This window comes from Elaeis guineensis, chromosome 3, assembly GCF_000442705.2.
Source record: "Elaeis guineensis isolate ETL-2024a chromosome 3, EG11, whole genome shotgun sequence".
In the NCBI taxonomy this organism is placed as follows: domain Eukaryota; kingdom Viridiplantae; phylum Streptophyta; class Magnoliopsida; order Arecales; family Arecaceae; genus Elaeis; species Elaeis guineensis.
This window is the reverse complement of record NC_025995.2, coordinates 102,065,595-102,092,357: the sequence shown is the minus strand read 5'-3', so window position 1 is coordinate 102,092,357 and position 26,763 is coordinate 102,065,595. Positions and strand designations below refer to the sequence as shown.

Here is a 26,763-nt window from a genome sequence, read left to right as displayed (position 1 = left end):
ATAATAATGGCCATTACTGATTTAAAAACTCTCTGGAAGGGCCAAAAAATAATCTTAACTTAGACTAGTGGGGGGGTCTCTCCCTACCTATCCCCCCTTTCCCAACCAACCTCCATCCTCAAAAATAGGAAGAAAAAGAATTTCCCTAAATTTTCTCCCAATTACATGAAGGAGGGTCTTCTAGCTCCATTATTTCTCAATCTGTCAGTCATGCACAGACCCAACTAAATTAGTATTGCCTGGATTGAGCACTGATCCAATACACACAGTATGCCTTCACCTCATGATAGTTTGTGCACGAGCACGAGGGATACTGTTTTTTTGCTAGGCCTGCAGGCATATATGGCATGCAGTCAAACTTAACAAGATGCAGAATGTTACTTCTAAAAAGGAAATTTCAGATCAAAAGGAAAATTTCAAAGCTAGAGCATACACAACATCATCGACATGTTCAAGCTGCATTTTTAAGCAAGTTTAGCAATGTAATGTTCCTAGTTTGACGTAACGTTATTGAAGTATACAGGGCCCCTTACATGGTAGCAGTTTTTTCTCCCCTTGGAAGTTCACCAAGAGCATCTAGAGCCAACTGGAATGCTGAAGACCCAAATCTTGTCTAGATTGGAACTTTTCCAACTCTTCATGTTGCAACCTGTCGGTTATTAATCTCCTCCCTGGGGGGCAACATAGAAAAAAGGGGGATTGGGGGGTGCTAAAAATCCAATATCAGTAATCGAATTCTATACTTTGTAATAGTTATTTTCAAAGAGCAAGCATCTTCCAATTCTAAACTCTAACAATCTTTTAAACTAACTTTACAACACTGATGTTGCACTATTTATTTAACTAAGGTCTAAAAATAGTCTGAAAAAACTCCAATATCAGTAATCCACAGATACAATTGTTCCACAATATCTTGAGACATTCAGGCGTTTAACCAAGGTTTAAAAATATTCCAAGAAAAATTGAATGCCTCTAGTATGCAGATAGGTCTGTTCCACAAAATCTTGAGACAGACTTTTTCAATCTTTTATGCCAGCAGTCATAGCACACCACAGAAATCTCACACTACAAAGTTACACAGCTGATGGGGCTTGCAGATTCATTCACTGACAGATATCATCAAGAAGAGCAACGGGGCCAATTGAACTTCAGCATTTAGCTCTTCTGTGAGCTTTCTGCACTGCAGCTCTCTTTTAAATATCACAGAGATAGTAGAGAGTATTTTACATTTCCGGCTGCTCTTTGGACCTTATTTTGAGTCTTGTAATCAAGCTTACAACAGGATAAGGCAGAAAGATGAGGAACAGTCTAAATGAAGTTTTAGTCATCTCAATTTGCCAAAATTTGAACAAAGACTTTATTCACGTATTAATTAAGTTTCTTTCTACAAAATTCTTGGCAAGACAAAGAACAGCCACTAAGACCAATATCATAAAACTTAAAGATGACATCATCGTGTATACTCCTTTACTAATTCTGAAGCATGTTGATGTTTGACGTAGTACAAAGTTACACCGAAGTGATGGCTAATAAGAATGGAATTGATGTTACATATGTTTGCAGCTATTCTGTTTCTTTCCACATGTTAGATAATGAATGAAAAGGAATAATTACATTGCTTGTGTAACCTCACAGTGCAAGCATACAAATTCATCGCACAATGGATCTGCCTCTGCAACTCCTTAATGTGTATGTTCCATGTCCAGCAGATGATCAATCGTGCTTTTGCCATACCCAACCAGTGATTGGCCTGCAGAAGTCTACCAGCATTTCAAGGAATCTTACATCATATATGCTACTCAACCAGGTAGAAGAATGAGGTTTAGAACCAAAATTACATACAAAATCAGTGAAGGAATAAAACAATGTTCCAGCATCACACTTACACATTGTTGAACAACCAATAAGTCTTGGCTCCAAGTGGAGCATTACTCAAAAATTTTAAAAAAAAAGGTAAATGGGTCTGCTTATAAAGATACAGTCTGTAAATTAGCTATTTATTTCTGATACTAAGAATGAGAGTTTCCATCTCATCAATCAAGATAGCACATATTTTTGATATACATAGATGCACCATGTATCTGTACTTTACAAACTCATGCATACATCCATAAACAGACAGACAAAGTTGATCTTTTGTTGCACTGTATAGGCAAGCTGCATGCTTAGAGGATTGCTGAGCTAATAAATTACTATCATTACATCAGAATTACATAGTAGGCAAGGAAATAACGATACCTGAAGGTTCTTGAGTGATGCTTGCAAGCATTCTCCAGTTTTGAACTCCACGTGGTTAGTTCAAATCCTCATGCGAGGAAATAGTTAGGTTCAAACATCAACTTCAGGAAGAGGCAACTTCCAGTAATTCCAGGAATTATAGTCCTCCTAAAACCAATTCAAATGGAAGTTCACAAAAATTAACTTAAACATACTAGCGGAGAAATGAAAAGCCGACCACCCTTCACTAAATGTAAGATTGGATGGCTAGAAAAAAATTTCCAATTCCAAGCACCAATGCACCCAAGATCAGGAATTGAACTTCTTTCTAAATTCTAAATATGTTGATCTCAAATGTGATTTTACCAAAACTGAGGTATCGGAATATAGCATTAACCTGCTCGGCTGAGGACATGGGAGGAAACATCCCATTGGCCAATGCATGAAGGGAGGTATATGACTTTGTATCAACTCGACGGTTCACTGCGACTTCACCCTACACGTTCAGAAATTACAAAAACTTAATTAATTCACATAGTTGATGATTTGTAGTTTTTTTTTTTTTTTAATACCGTTAAAATCTAAAAGATCTTACCTTGGGATTGATTATGAAGATCTTTCCTATAGGAATTCCAACTTTAAGGTAGCTAATTTCATCAGTGTCTCTGTTTCCAAAGCCAGCATAGAATGGGTTGCAATCAGGAGGAAATAATGCTCTAATTTCCTGAAAAAATATAACAGAAGTAAGAGCTTGCACAGAATTGGTTGCAATCAGATGGAAACATTATGCTTTTAAAACTGTCTTTTCCAAAGAAATTAAGACATTCCAAAATATATTGGCACAATTTCCAAAGAGCAGTCTAGCATAACACAGAGAAGCAAAAGAAAAGATGATGGCCTATATCAAACATAACCAAGCACATCTAGTGAATTGATATACTAAAGTTAAGACATGCCTGAGTTATAAAATGGTGAATGAAAATTTGACCATTTTGTCAAAATACAACAAATATTCATTATAAGCATAAAATGCTTTATCCATGAATAACAAGTACACCTTATCCCAACATTGTGAAGCAAGAAAACAAAGAAATTATCACAAGGAAAAAAAAGTTGCAAGATCTATTCACCTTTCACTGTTGCATTTCTGTAGTGAACGGGCAAGATCCTGTAGTTTTATATCCACATCCAAACGTATAAAAGTTTAGCACAATGTTTGTGTGAAAATTTGCACTCTTTATGACTTGGTAATGAATTATATATCATACATCCATAAGTGTGGTGCTTACAATATGTTCGATTCTTTTTATTGCATATATTTAGATCAATACCTTTTGGGAGTATCGCCTTCATTTTGTACCTTAACTTCCAGAATATCAAAGCCTGTATCATTGTTCCAGAACCCTTCTAGAAGCTTTGGAGACCATAAGTGATTCACGCAGTGGCAATCACCACTGTCGGATTGATTCACATGCTGAAATTGGATCAAACCAAATAGTTGTATCCAAGATATTCCATACCGGACCGAACAGGTCAGTACACCCCATACCAAACTGAAACAGTGGGAACCGGTCCGGTTAGGGCCTAAAATTTAGAAAATGATCCGAACCGCACCAAACCAAACCACCCAAGACCGGGCAATATGACTCAATTCGGCTGGGCTCACGTCTGAACCGAGCCGTACCGACCACGTGGGGGAGTGGAAGTCTTGTTGGGTTGGGGGGGGGTTGAGGGCTACAGCCACCAATTATTGGTGCTTTGGTGGCTTGGCTCTGCCTTTCATTCGAAAGGCAGAGATGCAGAGAGCCAGAAGCTCTCAGACTCCGACGACGGACGCAAACGAAGCCCAAAAAAAAAAGAAAAAAATTTAAAAATTTTCTACAACTTCGAAGAGACGACATATTTCAACTGAAATTAAGATAATCCATCATTCGATCACTAAATATTTTATTTTTCATCTTTTTTTGGTTTAAAAACGGTAAGAAGTAGAAAAATAAGAAAAAATCATGCCAAAATTTGTGATTTTGGTATGATTTCATTATATATTATAGATCATTGGATGATCTACACGATGACACTAAAATCATTAATTTTCGTTAATATTTTTTTAAAATATATATTTTTACAATAAAAATTATTTTAAAAAATTAAATTCAAAAAAAAAAATTGTAAAATCAAAATATTGTTTAGGACGACTCAAGCTATTTTCAGTCTAAATTTTATATTTGATTATGAAGATTTTGATGCATGATATGCATAGTAGCCTAGGCTTAATTTCAAATAAAATAAAGAAATAAATAGCATCTAATGCATGTTAATGAGTTTAGAAAAATATATGTAGCATCCATGACATATTTCTACTTGAATCTAACCTCAAATATTTGTTTTAAATTTTTAAAATTTTAAAATAATTTTTGATTATTTAAATAATAAAAAAATATGTTCAATTAAAAAAGTATGTAAAATTAGTAATATATTTTAGCTAATTCAGAAGTATTATTTGAAGCACATAACATATTTTTCTGAATTAATGAGATTTAAAATTATTATTAAAAAATTAAAATTTATATATAAATAAAAATTATGAGAAATTAGAAATATGAAACATATTAATCAGATGTATGTTCTGAAGTTTATAAAATAAAATTTTTTATGATAAAAAATATAATATTTTTTATAATTATTAAACTGTCGTATTTTGTTAAACTTGCATAAATGAGTAAGGAGCCAGAGCGTGACATTGGTTGGAAGCATAGCGAAATATTCTCAGCTCGCCACCGTTGAAGATGCAAATGACACAGCATAGATTTCAAAAAGGGGTAACTAGGTTAAAACAGCATATGGCTAGCGGTTATCTTATGTGGCCATATGTTAGAAATGCCCACAGGAGGTCCGACAGCTTATGAAGAAGCACTTCGCTGATCCTAAAGCAGCGAAGGAGAGGGCAAAGTAGAACAGAGTAGAGGTGGACCGTCGAGTTAAAGAACCACCTTCCTTTGATTCCAAAAATTCACAGGAGGCCTCCGCTCCAGATGATGAGAAGACAAAAATGGAGACTGCCATTCAAGTGAGTTTGGATGATCAGTACCGACTGAAGAAGATGGTCAGATATAAAGAGCGATGTGAACCGTCATTCTATTAATCGGGATTTGATTCTGCGACCGCTGGGAGAGAGTTTAAGTTCAAGAGGACCATCTCTGTCAAGAAGCCAATCAACAGAGACAGATATAGTATTTCATCAATGCTGAGGGCTTTTAGCAGTAGGAAGAGATCCTTCAGAGACATTCCAACAGGAGCTACCATCCATAATTTGGATCCACAGACTTTTTTCAGTTAGGATTCAAAACAGTAAAGGATGGACACTATACATGGGTCCTGTTATTAATGTGAAAATATTCTAGAAGAGAGATCTTAAGATCGGATGCCACACGATTTGCTACAAACTACATAGCACTTGATAGCTTTTTGCAGAAGAAAGCAGCCTTATGTCAGATGTTTGTCAGTGCCGAGTGGTAGAAGAGTAGCTATACAAAGACCGGCACTAATGGAAGTCATGTGAAGAACTTGATGATCGGTCAATCATTCTAGCAATGGGCTGATAAGATAGTGAAGATTATCAAGCCATTATATGAAGTACTTCGCATCGTGGATAGTGAAAGATATCTCCAAATGAATTTTTTGTATCATATGATAGAGAGAATCAAGAAACAGATCAGTGAGATAGATCCGAAATACATCCAAAAATACATCAATATCATTGAGCATCGCTGGGACTATCAAATGGGTAGAGATTTGCATCTAACCAGTAAGCATGAATTTAAAAATCATCTGAAAATCTTTTTTGTACTTGTATAAGTCTACTTAATCATTTGTGAGATTTATTTTCAGCTTATTACTTAAATCCAAAATTTCAGTACACCATATCTGAGATAGATATAGATAATAAGCTTCTCACTACTCTCCGTAATATGATATATAAATGGTGCCCAATCCAAAAATCACATATATGTCTCTGCAAGAGGTATGTTAAGTCAATTAAGATGGGAGCATTTAACTTAACTCGATCTGTAATCAATAATATATTTATTAATTTAATAAATATATTTTTCACAGACAAAATAGTTTAGAGAGGGGACAAACAGCTTTGGAGTCTTATTAGCTATCGTAAGTAAAAAAAAAATGAATCCAAATAAATTACATATCAATACTAAGAATTTTATTGACATTACATGCCTATTAATTTCATGAAATCTAATATGTAATTTTGTTTGATATTCTTACAGCTGAATGGTGGATTTATTTTGGATAGTTCGCACAAAATTTGAAAAATATGTCTATTTGTATTCTTTCCCAGACAGTCTCTTCTAGTGTGTGTGAGCGCAATTGATCGACTTTCGTTCTTATCCACAGCAAATAGAGAAACTATCTGATATAGAAGCACCTCAATGATCTTGTATACGTGTACTATAATTTGAGATTGAAGCTAAAATACATTCAGAATGAAGTACAGCTAAAGTACACGGATCCGATAATAGATGATTATGCCATTGATGACGAGGATCCAATGATTAGATGGTTTGCAGGCCAACAGTAGGAGCCGAAACTTGATAAGTCAGGATCCCCTCCACGATTAGTCAATGTGGTGGCTAAAGAGATCAAAATGAATCTAGGACAGTAGGCAGATACAAATATTCCACATAAGATTTCAGCTGATCAACCACAGTTTGAGGGATTATAGGGGAGTCATTCATCACATGACTCTATGTCCGAGACATCCTTCCAGATGTTTGAGCGAGAAATGTTGAGACGAGATCGATCATCTCAAATAAGAAGAAGACATCCATCCTCCCAAATACAGCAAAATTAGTCATAGAGGGGCACCAGGGGAGCTCGAAAAGATAAATTTTTTGAAAAACAGTTGCAGCATCCTCGAGAGTGCAGGAGTTAGCTGACTCAGATTCGGAGACTAACGATAGTGAGAGTGATCATAGTAATCATGGATCTGATGATCAGGAAGGGACTGAAGGATACAAAACCACTATTCATGAGATACTGCTGCAGGCTAGTATTTGATTCACCGATAGGTCCCAATTTATCTATGCCACACAAGATAGGGACCACAGTGCACGAACTGATAGATCTTGTAAGGATACGATTTCATATAGACGACGACCTCCCAGAGGTCGTCCAGTACATGATGCAGTTGCAGATGATTTTGCATGTGAAGTAGAATCCATGGATGTATCTGGATCATCCTCGCATTATGAATCTTATCACTCGCAGGCAATTTATAATCCATATAGATATGATGTATCCGAGACATCATCTTCCAGTGGCTACTACTTTATGCAACCCGAAGCATCTTATGCTATTTGGTTAGAAAGATAGACTAATGTTCCTACGGAGTATGCAAATGATCCGGATATCTACGAACGTCATAGATACTCGATAAGAGATTAGATAGTAGAGATCTTGAGATTAGTATATTATTTTTTGTAATTTGTACTTTAGATATATTTAATGCATTGTTTTAGACTTTATTTATTTTTTTATGATAAAATTGTTATATAACATAAATAAACATTACTTTGAATATAAAGTAATTTAAAAATTAATAAAAAAATTATTTGAAATCAAAATTAACTGAAAAATTAAAAAAAAATTTGTGATGTACCGGTACGAAACCGGTACACCACACTATACCGATCAGGAACCGGTATGGGTCTCGATACCGGTTTCTAAAACCTTAGTCGTATCAGATCACGAATGAAAATTCAAACGCTCATCCATGCTTATGGTTGTTTGGTTTGTTTTACATGTGCTAAGCAAGAACCCATATTGTCAAACTGACTTTGACTGCCTACCAGCCTAAGTCACTTCAAGCACTCTTCAGTCCAATTTCTCTTAGAGTGAGAACTCACTTAGGGTCACCTTGGATCAATTTGGGCCAAGCAAATGTTCGTAATGACTTCCAGCCTACTTGAAGTGACTTCAAGTTCCCACATAGGGGCAACCAAACATGCCGTTACAAAACCACCCATCCACACTCAGATCTGGAAAACATAGACCTCCATGCAGAGGTCAACAATTTTATCATAGAGTTGCTATGTTATCTACCAACCTAAGGACTTTAAGGCCAGGATTGTTTTAAGGTGTCATAGTGAAATTCATTCACTTGTTTATTTTCTGCGGTTGAATCTTCATATCAACTATCTTGTAAGAAACATACCTCTAAATAAAGTTAGACATGACTACACTATGTCTGGTACTTAGGCTCTTTACCTACTCTACTTATCCTCACTTTGGCATGTAAATTGAGAGTCCTGCAGTTTTTGATCTTGTAGCTAAGACCTCTTGTGAACAGTTTTGCTGCTAGATTTTATGGAAAAGGTTACGTAAAAAATTAAACATAAATGAGTTCGACAAAGGTGTAGTCTGGCTGCTTCCCACAAAATCTTTTTTAAAAGTGATGGTACATAAACTTGAAAAGAATTTTTTTTGACAAGTGATGGCATATAAAATTTGAGAAGGTGAAACGTTGCCGACATGTTTTTCTGTAGAATTAAAAATTTATTTTTATCATCATACACTTTTATAAGCAGCCAAACAAAGTTTAGGTGTGCAAGGCTGTGATTTGGGTGTATGTGTTGGTGACATGAAAATAGGAAACCCATGCATCTAGAGGAGACACAACAACATTTAACTTCTTTTTACATCTCACTTGGAATTTTATATCCTTGGTTATTTTTTTTCCACTGTAGAACTCTAAAGTGAACCAATAATACTATTTTTAGAACCAAGTGTTCAAGTGCCGGTGCCGGTGGGCTTACAGGCCACCAGCTGGCATGGTATGTCCTATTATCCTGGTACACATGCCAATACATGCCAATCCGTGCCAAATTTTAAAAAAAGTCCTGATACCTGTTTTAATTAAAAAATATTCTAAGAAAATAGTTAATAGGTGCTGTGCTGGGTGTTGGTAGTGGCCCGATACAGGCTGACCCCTGATATGGGCTGATTCTTGAAACCTTGAGCAGAAGCATGAACATTACAGCTTAATATGAATTTTAAGATGCTTACATTGCTATAATTCTTCTTAGTAACATTAGCATGCTGTGGCACAAATAATAGTTGTCATATGTGGATGTGAGTGATAGGCGTTGGGAATAAGTATCCTTTGGGAGTTGAGGGCTTGGATGAAGAAAGTCTGATCCATGCCAAAATTTTTACAAAAGTCCTGATACCTGTTTTAATTAAAAATATTCTAAGAAAATAATTAATAGGTGCTGTGCTGGGTGTTGGTAGTGGCCCGATACAGGCTGACCAATGATATGGGCTGATGCTAGAAACCTTGAGCAGAAGCATGAACATTATAGCTTAATATGATGTTTCAGATGCTTACGTTGCTATTATTCTTCTTAGTAACATTAGCATGCTATGGCACAAACAATAGTTGTCATATGTGGATGTGAGTGATAGGTGTTGGGAATAAGTATCCTTTGGGAGTTGAGGGCTTGGATGAAGAAATCCAAATCAAAGGACTAGGAGGGTCAAAACTCTCTCGACAAACCCCCTTCTTTGAAGTGCATTCCTTTCATGGGTTTCAGATGGGTAAGCTGCTCAACCAGGTGCCTAAGGGCTTGTTTGGATGCCCAGACAGACAATTTCATGATAAATTTGCTGCACAAGCAGAGTTCTAAAGAAAAGAAACAACATTGATATAGAAATAGAGATGCGATGGACTTGTGATTGATTATAAAATGCCAAAAAATCAGGATAAGCAGTTCATTCTAAAAGGTGACTTATAGTATCCTAAATGTTTTAGGATTCTAGGAGCCAAAGTTCCCTTATCAAGATGATAATCTATTTGGTCCCTGCTAAGTTCTTCCCACCAGCAACCGTACAAGGTATATTCCTAGAACAGCTTAAACACGCATCCTGAACAAGCCCTAAAGGTTGCCTCATGCCTAGTGCCCATATTTCCATTTTCACCATGGCCCGCTGCAAAATGGTTTTGGTAATTCCTTTTATTTTGAAATGATGAAAAAGAGATCCTTCTCTGTCTTGATTTAATTCAAATAGTGTTTGAGAGAGAGAGACAGAGGACATAAACTAACAGTTATGACCATATATAAGATACTCCACCTCCTTTTCCTCTGTTTGTGAAATCTATTCATGAAATGATCCATCACAATTTCTTTGTACAAGTTTGGAATGCATTTTTTGTTATTTCAATTTTAAGCACATGCTCTGCTAGGCCTTCACTGCAGTCACTGTCTTGGAATGGTCAGCTTCTTGCTTTAACTCATTCTAGAGCGTAGTCCTTCTCCAAAGTCTTGTTTTATAAGCATTAGTTCTACCTTTTTTTCTGATTGTAAGCATAGTTCCAGGCTTCTAGTGTTAAAGCCAGCTATGCATCGTTGATGAATGTCTCCACACTACATGTAAAATGCCATTCTAAGAGAAGCATATGCAGAAGTCATCTACCATGTAAAATCTATACAATCCATGCCAATAACTAGACTGAAATAGCATGTATCAAGGACACATTGACAATAGACACTTCTTGTACTAGTCTATACACAAGACTATGATCAACATATTTAACCTCCAAATAAAGGTGAATCTTCCAGCAAATTTGCCAGTAAGAAAGGAGTATAGGCTAAAAAAGAGCCTCAAGAGAGATATCATAACAACATGAACAATTAAGTGTAGTTGAGTGGTTGAGGTGTTGAATTCAGAGGATGAGAAAACATGATGCTTAAGGCAAGGTTTTAAATCCCATGAGATGGAGGTATCTCAGTTTCTTCATGGAACGGGACATCCCATTATCCCGTCTTATCCTGGCAATAGTCCTAGTCATCCAACCTGGTAGATATCCTCCGTCTCTCTCCTCTTCTTCTTTTCTTTCTATTTTTTCTTTCTTTTATTCTGTTCTATCTTTTTCTTCTACCTTCCTTTTTTTTTTCTTTTTTTCTTATCCCTTCCTTTCTTTCTTTTTTCATTTTTCTTCTTTCTCTTTCCTTTCTTCCTTCTTTCCTTCTTTTATTTTTCTTTTCCTTTATTTCTTTAATTTTTCTTCTTCTTTTTCCCTTCACTTTTTCCTTTTCTTCTTGCTTCCTTCCTTTTTCCTTTTCTTCATGCTTCCTTTCTTTCTTTCCTCTTTCTTCTTCTCTCTCCATGTGGATGGGTTTCGGAGTCCCAACATCATCCCAGTCCCATTTTTTCATAGGAACAGGAGGGACAGTTGGGACGCCCTCCATCCCGCCGGGATATAAAATCTTGGCTTGAGGACATGGGGCCATGGATGAAGGCATGAAGCACCAAAGCTGAGATGGTATAGGAAGGGAATATGTAGAGATTGGAGCATGATAGGTACCATAGCATTGACACATAATGTAAGTATAGTTGATGAAATTTCATCTACATACTGAAGAAAGCATTAAATGACAATATGGATGATAGAAGTAAAAATTTAAAAAATGTTGTAACATCAAAACATAGGAAGTAAACAGTGAAGGACACTCAAAAGTGGGAGCAAGAGTGTTGCAAAAGGTGACAAATGTCAGATAACATGTTTCTGCAAAATTGCACAAGTTTATTGCATACAGAATGAGCAAGCCATCAGAAAGTTAAAGTAATGATACAGACCCAATAACAGATCAACAAAGTACTTTGCAGCCTATCATTCTTAGACAGTGAGAGAAATATTTCTTCCAAAAAAATACTTGTTTTGAATTCAAGGATGGGCTTAGCATCATTTGGAAGCTCATCAGAAAGCTATCCAATGCATCAAAGTCTTCCAAATCAGAGTCCAAAGAAGAATATGAATAAATAGCCAAGAATGTGGTAATCGAAAACAAAAAACCAAACGTTGCTTGCAAATTTCTCAGTTTGGTTGTCAAGACTGACTTCAGATGCCAGCTTTGGACTGAAAAAAAAAATATATCATCAACTCCTAGGAGAGTCAATGGGCTCCAAAATTGATTTAAGGCAGTACTAGATAATTTTGCACTCCAGCACAATCAGATGGTTTTCAGTCCAAGGAACATGTAGTTCATCATTCTTCATGTAATATCTACAAAAAGGATATGATGTGGTTGCTAAGGAAAATCAGTTTCAAGATAAGGGGGGCCAAACCATGAGTCATCAATGAGTGACAAGACTAGGGGAAGACGAGATCTGCTGAATAGAACCCAAAAAAAAAAAAAGTTTGTAACATTAGAGGTCAATATTATGGACCATATTTACAATCTACAAAAGGACACTCATCAATGAGTAAATATAGAAAGAAAAGTGAGTGGATAAGAAAAAATGAATATATCTGCTGTCCTCAGTGACATCAAAAGCTCTGGATACCATGTTTAAGTTAAACAATAATAGGAAAATTGCTTTAAAGGACGCTGGCCATTTTTACTGCCATTCAAAGAAGGCACCAAAAACTACCATGTTTTGTATGAAATTCTCACAATAATGATAATACACCAACAACAAATTACTAGAAGATGCATAATAGTCATTTTTTCTCATTAAGTGCATTTAGATATTTATGTTAATCACCCAGCATGGCAGAAGTTTTCAGAAATATCCACTCTTATACATTAGATAACTAAATTAAGATAAAAAGTAATAACATTCAGGAAGAAAGCACATCTGAGAAAATCCAACAAGCAAGAGAAGAACTCACCTCTAGGCATGAGATCTTGAATTCATGAGGAGCTCTTCTGATAACTACAATTAATAAGTTTAAAAAACTCAATTTCATATCAATTTTAAACATAGATTAAATGCATGGTAGCTACAAAATATTTTCTTCAAAACAAAGGAATCAAGTTTTGTAGAACATAGATGGTAAAAGGTTAAATCAGACAATAATGTAAATAAAAAGAAAAATGAACACCTGTCTGGTTCAAATGTCTCACAAGGAACTCAATTATTTGGATTCTGACTTTGCAGGTCTACAAACTGAACTTAAACTTCAAACAGCATGGTCTGAAATTTCATTCAAAACTCTCATGTCCAAGTTTCAAACAGCATGGTCTTGGAGTTTTGGCTAAAAATAGTTTATGGGATCAAAACTGAAATCCATAGCTATGCTTGGTTCTTTTCTTCACAAGCTTTGAGAAAATTTTAAAGCATTGCATACATTCCAAAATTTTAAAAAATAAATAAATAAAGGAAACTACATTCTTTGACAGATTTTGGCCAGGTCCCAAAACTCAAAACTCATATGCACCCTGAATAATCATATCTTAGATTTCCATTAAACAGTAAAAAGATGTATTACCTGATGTATTACACTCTAAGCAGAACTTTTAACAATATATTCATTTGTTTTTTGAATATCTCATTGCAACAGCACCAGGGTGATACATCTGAGGGTCCCTCCACCACAATATCACATACTTTAAATGATGTGTAACCTATTTCTTGACCTTTTTTACAATTTACATAATTTTAATTGACATTTTTCTATATAATTTTCAATCAGGATGTCAAGAACAAAGCCAAAACCACCAAAGCCATGGAAATTGTCAAAATCAAAATTTGCTGGGTCCGGTAAGAACTGTAAACTGAAACCTAAACCACATTTTTAAACCTTGTCTAATAGAATATAAAAATCCACATAAGCAAGGGATAATTGCACCCAAAGAATTAGAAAAAACCAATAAGAAACCACCTAAAAGATGAATTCAAGATCAACTAAATTTAAATGATTTTCAGTATAATCTGAATTAGCAAGTCCTTATAAGAGAAAATGAATTATTAGAACATTGAGGATTGCTTAGACCATCGACTGACATAGCACATAGCTACATAGGTTAATATGATTTCATAAGACAAATAAAAGTTAGGTGTTTTCCATATAATTTCATATCCCTATAGGAAAAGTGGAAAACAAATTGTTATATTTTGTTTTCTTCCCTTGGCCCACATCGCTTTAGCCTTCTATATCTCTCTTTCCCGTCTTCCACTTATTTTGCCCTCTTTTTTTTTTTTTTGATCCGGAATTTCAGACATTCCTTTAATTGTGTAGTCCCATTCTTTCTTTGGTGGCCTCATAGTAACCTCTAATAATTTTCTTGGTGGCTTCATTAAAGTAATGAATAACATCACATTATTAGCTCCTGTGATGGTACATGTTGTGAGCCAAGATTTGCAGGTTTTATTTCCAACACTCTTATGGCAATGATAATGCCACTAACATTCATTTAAGTGTATGGATTCTCTAAGAAACTCATGGCATAACCCTCAATTGCAAACTTTTTGTTCATCATTAACAATTCTATGAAGTTTTACTTATATTTTCTTTTGGGCTCTCATTTGTTCAATTAAATCCTTTAAGATACATGATGCAGATAGCATAAATCTGTTGACGCACATGTGCGCATGCAACTGAACGTAAACATCATGTTCCAAGCATGCATGCAGGTAAAATTTTCCTCCCTATTGGTTACTGGCATGATATAAATAAAACTAAGCAGTCCATGAGAAAGAACATGGATATGCAACAAGAGTCTAATTCAAAACAAGAACTATAATTATGCCATGCAGCAAAAGAAACCAGTCATAGCTTATGTAAGGGTCTGAAGTACATAGGTATATACAGCACTAGCAATCAAAACAGTAAACATCGATGTCTCTAACTCAAAATATGCATAACCTCTGGGAATGAAAATAACAATGGATTGTACATGCAACTCTTCCGATGCAGATAGAAAAATCAAAAGTTAAAAAGTTACAATAACTACCTTCTCTGTAAAGTGAAGGGAAGAGTCCATCTGGAGATATAACAACCGGACCATCAGGGAGCACTTTCCCATCCTGTACATCAAAACATACATCTCTGGGAGATGAGACTACTTATTTATCAGTGCCTTCATGATTATATTTATACATGAAAAGAACATAGAAAAACAAACAACTTTATAATGCTGATCGCATAGTTGAGAATCAATTTTCGATATATGACCTGTTTAAGGTTGAAAAGGAACTGTCTTGTTAGATGGGCCTGTGAAATTGCACGTGCACTTAGAAAGAGCAATTGATATCCATTCTCCTGCAGCAAACTGAAATTTGCTTACAAAGACAACAGGGCGTAATATACTAGATCTCATTGGGCATCAGCAAGACAAAAAAGGATGCAAATATAAAGAGAACGCACTATGGTACGAGAGATTCAATGTTTGACTACATATCAAATGGAAACAAAATATTACCTACCATCTTTCCTCAAACACCTAGTTCCAAATAAGTTAAAGCTCCAAGATCAGATGTCAGAGCAAGCAGGTATGAAGTCCAAGAGTTGAAGCAATGACAAGATACATAATAAATTAATTTGTAAGCCTACTGAAAATGTCAGAAAATATGCAAATCTTTTCAATATTATATTCGCCAAGACTCCAGGGTTGTTCCTAATTTTTGGTTTCATTCTCTTCAAACTTAGACCATGAAGGTAGTCATCACCTATTTCATTAACCTTGTTGACAAAATATGATTCAATAATTAATGAGTCAGCTTGAAAAACATGAAATAAAAGCTATCACTTTATTAGCACTGTCTGCTTTACTTTAATACCACATGATTCAATAATTCATGAGTCAACATGACAAACATTAAGTAAAAGCTATTACTCTATTGGCATTGTCTGCTTTACTTCAAATTACTTTAATACTCAGATTAACCTCTGATCCCAACTTGTCCTTATAAAAGATCTTGAAATAACAAAAGACCCTCTCTTCCAACTGTACCGTATAAATATACAATTAATCATATTTTATTAGCTACTGAAACAAGAATACACTAACATGATTGGTTTTCATATAAAGTAAAATGTATAGTTTCTTGTTACTTGTGTGATTAATGCATGCCTTTGTGACTTAAGGGTAATTCTGTAAATGGCAACAGGGATCAGACTATTGTATGGTTTAAAAGATTGGCAATTAAGAATGTATGAGCATGTAAAATGACTAAGACATGGATTGGAATGTTCAGAACTTGTGGCAACCCTAGAAAGGATAAAGTAAAGAGTGAGCACATTAGATGAAGTGCAGAACTTTTAGAAATTGAATGGGTATGTGCATATTCAACAAAGATCTTATGTAGCTCTGTTTAACAAGAAACTTGGATTTCTTTAAAGGGATGGAAAGAGAAGCAACCAGATAAAGTCATGTAGTGCAAAAGCTTTTTAGAAATATTGTAGGATAACAAACCAAGGGTGGACTGTAGAAAATATATTGTAGTTCTAGTGTTACCATGTCATTTTAAATTGTTTAGCAGAAAAGATTATTTTAAATTTTGCCAAGGCAATTTTCACTGAGGAGATTAATAATCTCATTCAGTCCATAATTTATGATTTTCTTGTAAAGTTTAAACATCTCTAGTGCAGGTTATGAGCTTTGGTGGTTTGCATCAAACAGAGTCATGAAAATCTAATCAGGTAAGCTCAACTGTGTGAGGGTAGTGGTTTAGGTATGGGTTTCAATTTATATGATATAATATACTTAACTGGGAAGCAAGATTTGAGAAAACAACCACAATATGGTACATAATGTCCTGTACTTCGATAAGCACCAGTACATCCCATGTTCCCTATCACCCTATATCAGCAAATCATGAGTAGATATGAGGGTATACCACTGTCTGCACTGTGCTGGTAAGTGATCAGCATGCCCCCATACCATGGTATTTCAAACCTTGCTGGGAAATCAAGTTGTTTGTGTATGGGAAATAATATTCATTTGTAACAATTCAATTACAAGGATGTTCATTAGGCATCCCTGTTAGTAGTACAGGGAGAGAAAAACAATATAAAACGTCCAGGTCCCTTAGCCATTTTAAAGTATTTTGTGCTTCTTGGTCCATCTAGACAGCTATAGAAAGGACTGAGAAAAGCAAACAGTGATATTGGACGTAACACTTTATAGGATGACTAGCGAAGAAAAGTCACATTGCCAAATACAAATAAATGGGACAAGGCCTGACAAATAAAATATGGCTATGATCTGCATTTTAATAGTTTTATTGACAATGCATTGTTGAACCTGCCAAGTGCAATTGATAACATTATAATCTCCATTAAAACTAGCCCACAGCTTAATACTGTATGGATAAAAGAAGCGACTAAAGTTTTATTAATAAATATTAATACTTAATGTTAAGTTGTCATTATCACGTGTGAGAAACTTGTAGATACCTTAATTGCAGAAAATAGATGTGCAACACCAGTCTGGGACCAATCTACACCTACCAGAGGCATGAACTGTCCAAGAACATCGGATCTGTAAAATCAGTAAAAGGATATAACAAAATCAGCAAAACCAAAGTCCTTATAACATAAAGAAATTCCATCTTAAGGAACTGCCACAAACACAGAACCAACAAAAACTCCATGCAAACGAAGTTCTCCTGTCCCTGTTAACAGCATAAAATTCTTCATCTATGATCTACGAAGGGACAAAATTAACAGCTTATTGCACATCTACAACAGTAGAGCTCAGATCATCTGTCTGCAATCAAAAAGTCCAAGTACAGGGCTTGCAGGTGAAGGCTGATGAAGTCAAGAAAATCTGTACAAGTGGCCTACTTCCAGAAAATCTAATAGATAGATATTTGTCTCATATTGAAGTTTGCAAGAAACCAGATAAAATGATATTGAACAATTTGGAAGTTGCAATTAATTTAAAACTCCTAAGTAACGAGCTTTTCACTAAATAAATCCAGGATCTCAAGAGTGCACATGGGAGATTACTTGGAATGATTAGCAGGCTGAAGTGATATAACGAAACAGCAAAAGGATATGCAGCAGACAATGGGAACATCATTTTTGGTGTGCCTTGCTTGCTCCCAAAAAGGAAAAGCAAGAAGTTGTATAATAGTATAAGAAATATAAAACAATAACCTCAGCTCATATGCCCATAGAGAAATGTCATGTTGTATGCTCTTCTGCTTCTATGAATTGCACATCTCAAGCTTCCCAACTTCCATTTGGCTTACATCCATTTGGACTTAATACAAAATTATATTTAAACCTTTGTCCTTATGAGACTTCCCTTAGTGATGCAGGACCATTTTTCTTGGGCCCATATCCATGCCATAGGACTACCGGACATGATTTTGAGGTCCAATAGAAGCCCACTATTTTGAGTCCTTCGGTGTTTAAACAATTCATGATGTCTTAGTAAGTGTTCTTTCACTTACAAAGGAGATTTAATATTTAACACTGTTTCCACTATGGTAAGCAACAATGACAACTGTCCAGAACTTTTCCTTAGGAGTTTTAGTTGGGTGAATTAAGTATCCTGTTAGCAAATCTTACATCAAGATTAGATATTCAATTTTAGATTGTAGTTAAATAAGTGGTAGAAAAGAGCGATGTTTGTTAATTTGTTTAGGAGATCCAGTTTTCTATTTTGGGGATTTTTTTTTGCCAAACTAGATGGAAAGTGTCTTACACTTATGTCAGCTGAGAGGCTTTTCTTGAGTAACAAGCAATATTTTCTAGTCATTCTAGTCCATATAAATAAGAGTAGGTGTGGAAAGATGAATTTAGAGATTTATTGGAGTAAGTTTACTTGAAGAATAAGCTTTTGGCCAGGTTTGACTCTCTCTCTCTCACTCTCATTCTAGTCCATATAAATAAGAGTAGGTGTGAAAAGATAAATTTAGAGATTTACTGGAGTAAGTTTACTTGAAGAATAAGCTTTTGGCCAGGTTTGACTCTCTCTCTCTCTCTCTCTCTCTCACTCTAATTCTCACCTTGTCTCTTTTACGTACTCAATCTGCTATTTCTTTATCTATTTCTGCTATAAAATCTCTATTTTTTAATATATTGCTACTAGAACTTATTGTGTGTCCATCTTTCTTTCAGTTTAATATGAAACTGATACTTTTCTATCATGGCCATTAGAACTTTTCTCTTCTTGCCTATTCCTGAAAATTGGAGAGCAAGCTAGATGCTTGTTTAGAGGACCTTCCAACAATACGGAAGCAATACCTAATTGGACCTACGTCAACATGAATCAAAGATTGATGTCAAAGCATGGCTTGACCTTGGCAATCAAATGACTAAATGCCATCAAAAGTTTGTGAAACTCCATGATGTATAATGCCCATAAGTGAAAATGAAGGTTCTGATTATTAAATGTGCAATAAAGCTGAGAGCAGCTGATGAAACAATTGATGATTAATTTAAAAGCTAAAATCAACAAATGAGATTTCGCTGCAATTGAACTACAATTACTGCTAAGATATAGCTGATGTAATCTAAGGGCTGTTGGGCTTTATATAAGCAGGGCCTCATGTAGCTCAAGTTGCAGGTGCAGGCCAACCCACTTGTTTAGATGCATGCAACATATATTGCACAGTAGGTCATCCCACAGTCAATATGACTACAGGACGAGTTGCAGTTGCTTGATTGTGCACCCTTTAAAAAAAAAAAAAAAATCTCTCTGTGCTTCCTCTCTCTTCCACTCCGCCTCTTCCTCCACTGCCGCACACCTTCTCCACCTCTAAGCCGCCATGCAGCACCTCTGGCCCTTCATCCCGCCCTTCTCTTCACATTCTCCACCCTCCTCAAGGTCTATATTGCGGCCCGCTCACTCCCCATGGGTGCCCAAGTCCATGCCCAAGGCCTTGCCACTAGCAGCTTTGATGCCGACCACTTTGTCCAGGAGACATTATCTCCGTGTACATCAAGCATTCCAACCTGGCATCCGTTCACAGGATGCTTGACAAAATATCAGTTAAAAATGCCCCTCTTTTCCCCAAAATCTCTTTCAAACACAAGAAGTGAGCTTTCTTGTAAGTCAACTACTACAACTTAAGTTGCAACACGACTTGAGTTGCACTACAACTTCAATTATAGGGCTCCAAACAGCCCCTGAATTCACCACCATTCACAAGGGGCCATTAAGTCATTGATCTTTTTATTTTCTCCCAAGTTCTAGCTTGCTTTACACAATAGTGGTGCCCAATTTGACCCTTCATCTGTTGAATCAGTTAGAGATCTTACAAAAAAAATTTATACCTTTGACTAGCCTGCAACATTTTCTAGTGACCTCGGTTTCTACTATATGTGTAGGTGTTTTGGCTACCAAAGGGTCAAATACCACTTTTTCCTGGGATTTCGCACAGAAGACCAATCCAACTGCTTATGGCTTTGAAATGCTTTGTGCTTTGTGCAGCCTACCTCATTCATACAAAATACTAAGGTTTTGCGTATCATTGTTCATGCCTCTATCAGACAATTACAGTATGCATATCTTTTTTCATATCGATGACACTCAGTAAGCATCAGGAATGAAGAAATAGGAAGATCTGTCTATACATCTACAATGACACATGAGGATGCACTACAAAAACTCATATCTACCTAACACAGATTATGTTAGATAGCTTTCTGGTGATAATATTACATGTTCCAGACCTATCTATACATCTATAATGACACATGAGGATGCACTCCAAAAACTCCTATCCACCTAACACACATTATGTTAGATAGCTTTTTGGTGATAATATTACATGTTCCAGACCTTCAAAAATACATAATTCTTAGAAACATAAATGGACTAAAGTTTTTCTTTACGCAAGTCATTTTCATTAAACACGGATGTGATCTCATATGCTAATAAGTATCGATAACAATATTAAACAAAAATCACATTATTCAAAAATAGAAAAACGAGCATTACAAAAAATAAATTCAATTAAACGAGTTTAACAAATGTCAGAAAAATGCCTAAATTACAAAAACTGAATCAACACTTTCAAAAAGAAGCATGCAAATGCATAGGTGAATCTGGGATCAATGTAATGAAAAGAGCAGATAAAGCTTACTTTCTGGGGCATACATCCATAAAACAGGAAGACCATAAAACTCTAGGAAAAGACAATATTTGCAATGTTATTTGGATATTATTGGAATATGAAGAGAATGTTACACTAAAAACCTTGAGAAAAATTATTAGTGATAATGGATATGAAGATCAATCAAATTGCCTGTCTCATCCCAGAAAGCAACCAGCCATTTGCGCAGTCTTATTAGGAAATGATTGGTAAAGAAGGCAGACCCCTCAAGTTTTGTCAGTGTGCCAGGACATACAAGGAATTGTAGTTGTATGACCAGGTCTGACAAACCATGGGCTTCCCGTTTCTTCCAATTACCACTTGCCGCATCAGAAAACAAGGCTGGCCAATGTTCTGAGATGAAACAGCTGCACCTATCGGCCAACCTAAAATAATCAAAGTCATCATAAATATGTGTCTTGAAATAGAGTAGCGAGCTCACTTGGTAATTGTTCCATCGACATCTGAGATAACTATGCGAGTATTCCATTTCCATAGATATATGCTAGCATCCACCTGTTAAATGTCAAAATGCATTAGGTAATAGACATACAACTTAAAATATGTCTATAATGGGGTAAAACTGTGAAAGGAATAACCTGCTGTTGCCCAAGCATTGCAGTGGAGAAACTAAATGTTATGACATTCCGACCCTCCTTAAGATTCAAGGAGGAAAGCTGTTCCGATGTTGGAGTAAGTGATCGCACCTTCTTTTTCGTACTCCTGGCTTTCAGCATGTCATTTTCTGCAGTCAGGCTTTCTGTCTTCTCAGAAGCAGAATCTCTATCTGTTTCATTGAAACCTTCACGGGCTACATGTATGGTGCTTATGGTTCTTGATCTTTTAAAATTGAATGGCCAAAGCCTCCAGCTAACCCCAGTTGGTACTATGGCTCTTGAGTTATCCCCTTTGATATTTTTCTCATCTCGGTCGACAGGTATCATACCTTGAGTTTTAAATATTTGCTCCTGACCAAAAGAAACCATTCCCAAAATGATTGGTGCAGCTGCATCCCATGGATAATAATGATTGCCAATTTTGATGACTAGTTTATCATTCTTCACAAGTGATGGGCCCAATGCACAAAATTTCTCTAAATTCACTTTTTCAGAATTAAATACTTGACAAGCTGCATCAGCCCCCATCCCTTCAAACAACAAGTGTTTGCAGAGGGATAACTCTGCATAGAAGTACACAACATTAAAAAAAAAAAAACATTCCAAATATAATTCAAACATATGCAAGCATCCAATAACATTTTCACGTATAACCTAGATCTGAAGAGGAATAATAATTTGCAAAGTCTTTGCTAATATACAACTTAAGATTCATCTTTTCAGCAGAAAATATAATTTATCAGAAAATCCAATAGGCAAAGTAATATAAACATATACATACATATAGAAGCAGCAGGAAATAAGATTCACTCACCAACAACAGGGCTGATTAAAGTGCCCTCCCGCTCTCCCTTATTTTCAACATCAATGTCTGTAGCAACAAATTCAGGTGTAACCCGACCTTGCTCCCTACTGTGTTGAGAATCTGCCTTCAAAGAGTTAGGACATTTCTTCTCAAGTAAATCCAGCACATTGCTTGTAGATTTTGAATTGAGTGAGCAACTTAGTGGATGAAGTAGATTGAACCCTTCAAGATCATGAATGTCAGAACGGATATTGGGTAAAGATCTTGCTAGCAGTTCATTTCCTGACTCATTTGTCCGGCTTCCAGGAATAGTTATTGGACTTGTATGAGGCCTTGACATATCACAAAAGCGTTCAAACGATTGCTCATTTTCTATGTCCTTCAATTCAGGCTCCTTGACATCAGCTTCTGCAGTGACCATTTGGTGATCTTCTGTTTCAACTGCTGTGTCATCAAGTGATAACTCAGGGCCAATTTCTTTAGCAGCAAAACTGTCAGTATCGCTGAATGGGAACTGATCATCCTCTGAGCCCTCAGGGGACAGGACAGTTGCTATTGTTTCCTTTACAGACCTAGATACAACACTGTATTCCTGAGCATTATTAACACCATTTGAGTTACAGGATTCATTCACACTAACTCCCTTCCCAACATTTTCTAGCTCTTTGACTTGATCAGCAGAGTCAAGTCGCTGGACCTGAATGAAGTCTGTAGTCTCTCCTTCCTCCATCTGAGTTTCATTCCCAGAGTAAACAATTTGGTTATTACTTGTTTCTTCCACCTCCAAGACTCCATCAGGCAAAGAATGAAAGCCATTCAAAGTTCGTACAGAAGCCACAGTGGGAGGAGAGTCAGCATTATTTGGACAGTCAGACTGATTGTTTTGAGAGACAGAAGATACCTCAACTCTGGAAATCTCCAAATGCTGGTCATGACATCCACTCAAATTTTCATTACTTGTGCACGCACCTGATTCTTGTTGTGACTTTACAGCCAGGATCCGTTCACTTGTGTCACACTGAACTTCAGAAGTTTCCTCTCCCTGTCGACCCCCACCTGAAAGGAGGTCCACAGCATCAAGAGCTCGGCCATTAGAAACATTGAACCTTAGGGTTGAGCTTTCTATAGTTTCACAGTAGCTGAAAGTAGTTTTCTCCTCATCATTTTCCAGAACAGAAAAATCATTGGTTGAATCTTTACATATTTCATTCAATGACTGTCCTGTATCATGAGAAAGAGCAACAGAACCAGGACTTTGAACATCAGTTTGATTCGATTCTATTCTTAATAATTCAGATATTACCTTACTCTTGTCATCTGTCTTGCCGGTCTCTAAACTGTAAATCTCAACAACCTTCTCATGGGAATTTATCTCTTCAAAATGCTTCATATCATTTCCAAAACTATCACCCAATACCTCACTATGAGAATCCGTTGAATCTTTGAACGTACCATGACTTTGGCTACTAGCATCAGGATCTTTTGATTCTGGAGCAACTTCATCGAAGATCAACTCACTCCCCTCAGCTACATTGCCATTTGATGTGTAAAACTCTATAACCTCCTCATCAACTCTTGTACATGGAGAATCATGCTTAATCATCTCTTCTAAATGACTTTCACTCGCATTACTGCTCCAAAAATTATCGTCAAGGTTCTCACTATGAGAATTAATCATATCATCATGACCAGAGGCTTTGTTGGAAGGTATTTGTCGTGATTGTTCTTTGTCAATCGCACTCGCATCTTTATTTTCACCTTCAGATCGTGTTCCAGGAGAATTGTTTGTCCTCCGGTTATTGGTTGGGAGATTGGTCGACCACTTCGCTTCCAAGAGGTCAGCTGCAATCTCCGCACGCTCAAGCGAATTTACCCTCTCCACAATACTCCCCTGGTCATTATCCTTCATAGACTTCCGTCCAAACATAAGGCCAAAAATTGTTGAGCGCCTTGAACTTGTTCGCTTGACAATCTTTCTATTCCCCACATCCATCTGGCTAATTGGCTCTCTCCGAGCAGCATCAAAATCACAGCTCTGGATACTCTTCAACCGCCCATTAAGCATCTTCTCATCGGTCTCGTCTCCAGAGGATGTGGGAGACACAACTAAGTCTCCTTCTCCGGCATCAAACTCCCTGAGGAAATAGGCTTCACCTTTATGATCCAAGTACATGTGGAATCCAGCTTCCACTCCATTGACAGATATGCTGACAACTTTCTCCTTCGCCTTCAACACACCTTGAAATTTCCCGAATCGAACGTACCATGGCGAGGTCTTGAAGCTCCCATCCTGCTGCTGAACTACAATTATGTCCACAGCTCCTCCGAAAGGGTGGAAAGGCCCCGAGACGGTGTACACACCCCGGGTGATGTAGCTGCTCAGCTTCTCCACTGCATACATCTTCCCCAAAATCGCACCTTCCAGGAGTCCCAGATCATAAAACCGCGACCCAATCGCTAGAAGCCCTCCAGCATCACAAGATACCGCCCAAGAAGCAACCCTCGACAAAAATTAGAGCGCCCAGTGAAATAACCAAACCCACCCCAAAGAAAACGGCATCAAAGCCTCAAAAACCTACCAAGATCGCTTCTTTCCTTGAAATTATGAGACAACCAGATCGGAAAAGCTCAATTTTCTCCCAAAAACTCCGAATCGAGAAAATGAAAGGAAAGGAGAAACCCAAACCGGGGATAGAAACACCATCAAGATTTCGCCAAAATGCGATATTTATTCTTTACAAACACTCAGATCAGATAAATCTTCCCCGATGTCGAACCGCCAAGAAAATCCCGTCAAGAACCACAGAAAGGAAAGAACCGATGCCGAATTGCCGATCCAAATCTCAAGCCCCGAATCCCTCCTCGACCGACCGCTTGGAATCCGTGAGAGCTCTCTCCCAACGGACAACTGGGCCAATTGCGACGTCGAGGGAGGAGGGAGGGGAGACGAGAAGGTGAAGGCCTACGGCAAAGGCGGAGAACAACCGAATCGAAGGATATTCCAATCAAAATTCGGAGAATAAGCGGGAGCATTCAATTAACGGAGGCCAAAGCGCCCGCCAGCGGAGAAAATCGATATCTTACGGTCGAGAGAGACGTTGGTGCGAAGCTGACAGAGAGAAGAGGAGGGGGTCGCGTTCTCCGCCGTGTCAGCTCCGTTACTTCGCCTACGGTATCAGTAGTAGATATTTGTGTGAGATATTTTCTTAAAAAGTTCCGCGTGTCGCCGTCTATCTGCTGGCGTGTGGTCAAGGGAGGCTTATGCTTACCGGCGTGAAGGTAACGGGGTTCGCGTTTGATCCGGGGCACCGACGTCAGGGGTGGATGATAGGGTTGGGTGGCGGGTGCGAAGACCCGGAGCGGAGTCTCTTAACGCCCACTTTTTAGTTCGGAATGGCAGCTGGCGGACGGACTGCTCCCACGCTAGATGCTGAGATAAGAATGAGATGTTTATGGCAAGACGGTCCGCCAGCTTTCCATTACTTCTTTTTTTTTTTATTAATTTGTTTGTTGCAGGATGTGGGGCCTGCATGTTTTGGAACTTTTGCTTTTTGATTGCATTGTTTGTTTCTTTCTTTCTTTTTTGGTAGGAACTGGAGCCTGAAGCTTTCATTATGATACAGAGTTAGTAATTACATTGTCTGGTTGTTTGTAAGAGGAAACATTAGCTCGAATTTGATCTGTTTAATCAAGAATGTTAGAAGAATGTAACATATATTTTATTTAAGAAGAGGATTGGGTACATCAGCCAAAAATAGGAAGAAAGACTTAGTTGCCAACTTTAATTGATAAATATAGTTTTTATTTTGAATAATATTATTCTCTTTATTAGCAAACAAGATTATCTTTCTTTTTCTCTTCCTTGGCCACAGGTTAGAAGAGAAATGTGGCTAGATGTACGTAGTGGAATAATATATTTATAAAAGTTGGAGTTCTTTTTTCCACTGATTTTCAAGGCATAGTCAAGAGAGAAAAATCAAGGAACTTTCATGATGAATTTTTTTTCTATTGTATATAGTACCAAAGATGAGTTCTTGCAATGCACTTGAGAGGGAATTTGGATAGGTCCAAACTAATAAATAAAAATAAATAAATAAATAAATAATATATATATATATAAAGAAATGAAAATATAATAATAATAATTATAAATTCAATAAAGAGGGGCCAACAATCTTTAATTTGGTTATGAATCTTTATAGTTATATCCATCCAAAATAACAATATTAGACATCAAATCTCCAACAGAATTAAACTTTCATGGTGCGAAGATGT

General features: G+C 36.7%; 1 protein-coding gene across 3 annotated transcripts; it reads right to left on the bottom strand.

Moving 5' to 3' along the window:
- Positions 1-1,432: 1,432 nt before the first annotated feature.
- Positions 1,433-25,809, bottom strand: LOC105041372 (phosphatidate phosphatase PAH2). 3 transcript variants are annotated; one of them, XM_010918327.4, is made up of 11 exons: positions 22,498-25,793; positions 21,666-22,246; positions 21,509-21,582; positions 17,414-17,498; positions 15,191-15,277; positions 14,970-15,042; positions 12,905-12,948; positions 2,813-2,941; positions 2,615-2,713; positions 2,239-2,385; positions 1,433-1,750 (listed from the first exon to the last, which is right to left on the bottom strand). In XM_010918327.4, the coding sequence occupies exons 1-10, from the start codon at positions 24,887-24,889 to the stop codon at positions 2,329-2,331; spliced, it is 3,621 nt and encodes a 1,206-aa protein (XP_010916629.1). In that variant the 5' UTR covers positions 24,890-25,793; the 3' UTR covers positions 1,433-1,750; positions 2,239-2,328. The 3 variants fall into 3 exon arrangements, with proteins under 3 accessions (XP_010916629.1, XP_010916628.1, XP_010916631.1); XM_010918326.4 differs by having other exon boundaries at positions 1,433-1,760; positions 22,498-25,792; XM_010918329.4 differs by lacking the exons at positions 1,433-1,750; positions 2,239-2,385; positions 2,615-2,713 and having other exon boundaries at positions 2,898-2,941; positions 15,191-15,287; positions 22,498-25,809.
- Between the last annotated feature and the right edge of the window lie 954 nt (positions 25,810-26,763).